Source organism: Salvia hispanica, chromosome 1 (genome assembly GCF_023119035.1).
Source record: "Salvia hispanica cultivar TCC Black 2014 chromosome 1, UniMelb_Shisp_WGS_1.0, whole genome shotgun sequence".
Classification (NCBI taxonomy): domain Eukaryota; kingdom Viridiplantae; phylum Streptophyta; class Magnoliopsida; order Lamiales; family Lamiaceae; genus Salvia; species Salvia hispanica.
Window position 1 is genome coordinate 8,470,672 of NC_062965.1, and position 4,087 is coordinate 8,474,758.

At 37.3% G+C, this 4,087-nt stretch overlaps 1 protein-coding gene across 1 annotated transcript; it reads left to right on the forward strand.

Moving 5' to 3' along the window:
* The first annotated feature begins 224 nt into the window (after positions 1 to 224).
* On the forward strand, positions 225 to 2,959 carry LOC125202251 (transcription factor ABORTED MICROSPORES). Its single transcript, XM_048100618.1, has 8 exons — positions 225 to 371; positions 463 to 633; positions 873 to 954; positions 1,028 to 1,096; positions 1,172 to 1,603; positions 1,777 to 2,010; positions 2,093 to 2,269; positions 2,643 to 2,959. Exons 1-8 carry the CDS (start codon positions 277 to 279, stop codon positions 2,808 to 2,810), a joined length of 1,428 nt encoding a protein of 475 aa, XP_047956575.1. The 5' UTR covers positions 225 to 276; the 3' UTR covers positions 2,811 to 2,959.
* Positions 2,960 to 4,087: the final 1,128 nt, after the last annotated feature.

The following is a 4,087-nucleotide window of genomic DNA, read 5'->3' on the forward strand; positions in this document are numbered from 1 at the left end:
TGGTGACTCATGATAATATAAAAATTTCTATTATTGTTACAAATAATATTAAAATAATGAATTAAAAGCAATCCAAGATTTGTTTTAATACTATATAGCAACGGTTACAAATATGAACACTGCCACTAATCATATTTAAATCCAACAAATTCTCTACCTGTTTTAAAAGCTACCCCTCATGCATGCTTCGTTGCTGACCTACCAAAATATTACCACTAATAATTAGGCATATTAGTTACTTCATATACATATTGGTTTGTAGTGAAGAGGAAGAAAATGCTAGTTCAAAGCTTTATAGAGAGGCTTAGGCCCCTTGTGGGGATCAAGGGCTGGGATTACATCGTGTTATGGAAGCTTAGCGATGATAACAGGTTACAAAATTAATTAATTAACCTAAGTCCAAACCATGTAGCTCTTAATTATTGTATGATCACTTTGTTTTTCACTGTTTGGGTTTTGAAGGTCGATTGAGTTGAAGGATTGCTGCTGCGCTGGACGGGATAACAACGCGCACGAGCTTGGCTTCGATGTTTCTTCTAGCCCTCCTTGTAGAGATGTGATGTATCCTCATCCAAGGGTCAAGTCCTGTGATTTACTGGACCTCATTCCTTCATCCATGGTCCTTGATTCTGGGTAAGTATCTAACTAGTTGGCCTTTTTTCTGATCGGTTGGACCAGCCTTCTATCAAACTGGCCAAATTTAAAGCCTCATTCTTTTTTTTCAGTTTTCGTCGAGATATACTACAGGGTCAGTTAAATTTAGCTAATTGTTTCAACTCTATCTGATATTGTTATAGTATTTTATTTTTCTTTCATTTTCCAACAAATAGATTCAGTCCTAGATATTAATTGATGTTGTAATACATTTGTAGAGTGCATGCACAAACCTTGTGCTCAAACCAACCTAGTTGGCTCAATTACTCACACAGCACAGATTCAAGCCTCTCATCACAAGTAGGTTCAATTTTGAAGATTTCACTTTTTTTTCTTTAACATGTAATTTTATGATCCATTTTTCTAACTGTAGGAAGCAATTGGAACTCGAGTTTTGATCCCGTTGTCCGTGGGACTAGTGGAGCTATTCGTGGCTGATGAGGTTAGCAATAGTGTTGAACTTGAAAACATGATAGTTATGATTAGATATTAGAGAGTAACATATGGTGATGTGTAGGTGGCTGAAGACAAAGGGGTGATGGATCTGATCCGGGTGCAGTGCAGCATCGCGTTGGAGCAGCAGACAATGAGCAACTCGGGGACAACGGATTCCTTCTCCTCAGCCCTCTTCCAGCAGCAGATGTCATCACCTGACTTGCCTAATGACATCTCCATTGACAGGATCCAGCTCTCCGACAGCATGTTCCTCGAAGGGGACCATTGCATCTTCACCCCATCGATGGAGAACGCGTTCCAGGAGGCGAGCAGAGGGACCAAGTGGGTGGAGGAGGACAACAGATCTGATGATTCGGACGAGGATGATCCCAAGTACAGGAGGAGGAGTGGGAAGGGGCCCCAGTCGAAGAATCTGGAGGCCGAGAGGAAGAGGAGGAAGAAGCTAAATGACAGGCTTTACGCCCTACGTGCACTGGTGCCTAACATCTCCAAGGTAAGTAAGGCCTAACTAATCACTACCATGGCCGGGGACGCGTGTAATTAGTTATATATATTATCTAAGGATGTATTCAGATTCATACCCTAAATATATGCAAAATATTGTGATCTAACGGTTAAATTAATGTCACTGTGTCATCTAATAATATAGATATACTTGTGATGCAGTTAGACAGAGCTTCGATCCTAGGGGATGCGATTGAGTATGTGAAGGAGCTGCAGAAGCAGGCGGACGACCTGAAGCTGGAGCTAGAGCAGCAGTCAGACGATGATCACGATGAGAGTGCAAAGAAGACAGTGGAGGAAGGCTCGTTCCCACAGATTCAGAAACGCGGTCCTAAGCGTGAGCAGGAGAGCCTCTCCACTGGCTATCATACAAACAAGAGTGATCAGCAGATGGAGGTATAATACTCAGATATTCATTACTAGTAGGTTTGTATGAATTACTACATATTGTTTGGTGATTGATGATGAATTTGTGCAGCCTCAAGTGGAGGTGTACCAAGTGGATGGGAAGGAGTTCTTTGTCAAGGTTTTTTGTGAACATAAATGTGGTGGCTTTGTGAGATTGATAGAGGCCTTGTATGCAATGGGACTCGAAGTAGACAATGTCAACACAACGAGGCACACTTGCTTGGCTTCCACCATATTTAAAGTTGAGGTAACATATACTCCCACCGCCCCAGATAATTCGACCCAGTATTCCATTTCGGGCCGTCCCACATAATTTGTCCCATTTCACTTTTACCATTTTTGGTAGTGGACCACATATTCTACTAACTCATTCCTACTCACATTTTATTATAAAACTAATACTTTAAAAGTAGGACCCACATCCCACCAACTTTTTCAACTCACTTTCTATTAGATTTCTTAAAACCCGTGCCGGGTCAAAGTGCCCCAAATTATCTGGGACGGAGGGAGTACTAAATAAATTCAACAATTTCTACCGCTAACTCTTCTATCTTTGAGTTATCTGGTCTAAAATGATCTAAAATGTCTGTTCTTATTATGTTTTACCTTATCTATCTTAGAGGAAGAATGAGGAGACTGTGGAAGCTGATGATGTGAAGGAGTCATTGTTGGAGCTTACGAGGAATCCGTGGCCGAATAACGGTGCAGATATGGAATCGGAAACCGGGAACGACATGGATGCTATGAATCACTACTGCCACATGAATTCTCGACATCATCTACACTGATTTACTCTCTCCCAAAGCTAGTAAAAAAACACACACACACACAGTCATAGAATAAAGAGATTATTCCTTACTTTATGCATGGAAAGCGTTGATGGATTTGTTGTTAGCCACATGCCTTATACTAATATGAAATCACCTTCAATCGATTAGCGTTGTTTTTTAGAGGAACAAAATCGGGATTTCGAATTTTCTTAAGTCTTGCTATTTTTTTTCTCAAACATAATTATTTCGGAAACTTCAACATATTAAACAATTTTCAGACGAAAGCAACTTAAAAATTCAATTCCCCCATACTCCATGTACAGTTTACACTATTGAGTTATTTTGTTTGCTTTTCAAAAATTTCTAATTTATCCAGTATTTTAAAAACATCTTTCACTATTTCGTATCCATCATTTTAACTCTAAAAACCAATAAAATTTCTATACCAACAGTACCCCATGATAATATTTGTATCTCTTATTTGAGTGAATTTAAAAATGAGAAATGATAAAATTCTTTTTTCTAGAAAATGATTAAAAAGAAAGAAGGATTTAAATGGAGAGAATTTTCTCACCCTTCATATTTCACAAATGAGAATGCGGAAAATATCAGATCGGATTCATATGATCCAAAAATATAAAAAGAGAATTAAAGAAATGAAATCAACTTTTCATAGATTGATTCTTCAAACTATACAAACATGAAATTCTCGTTGTTTATACAAAAACTTACGAGCTAAGAAAGCAAGTAGCATATCTAACTAACTTTCTAACTAACACTTCATTCCTATCTAGAAGTTGACGAGGCATCTACTCAGCAGCTGACTAGACGCTGACGCAGCATGCATGACAAACCATGCCACCTTATTCTTCAACTTCCACCTTTACTTCTCTCAAATGCTCAAGCTGCATGAACATATCTTCATCATCTTTCACAGAGAAATTATAAAATTCCTTTTTTCTAGAAAATGATGGAAAAGAAAGAAGGATTTAAATGAAGAGATTTTCTCGTCCTTCATATTTCATGGATAAATTTACAACTTATCAACACTTTACATGCAAACTTTACTAGTATATTATAGTACTACCAAACTTGAAATAATTAGTTTAGATGAAAATATCATACTTTTATTTATTTACTTATGTGGAAGTCAATCATGCAAATATCTAAAACTATATAAAATGGCCTTATTTTAAAATATATATAATTTATGGGATGAATTTCAATATTTATAAAATATGTTATAACATATGTAGAGAATGAAGGTTTGAAAAACAGTTCATTCATTTGCTTCT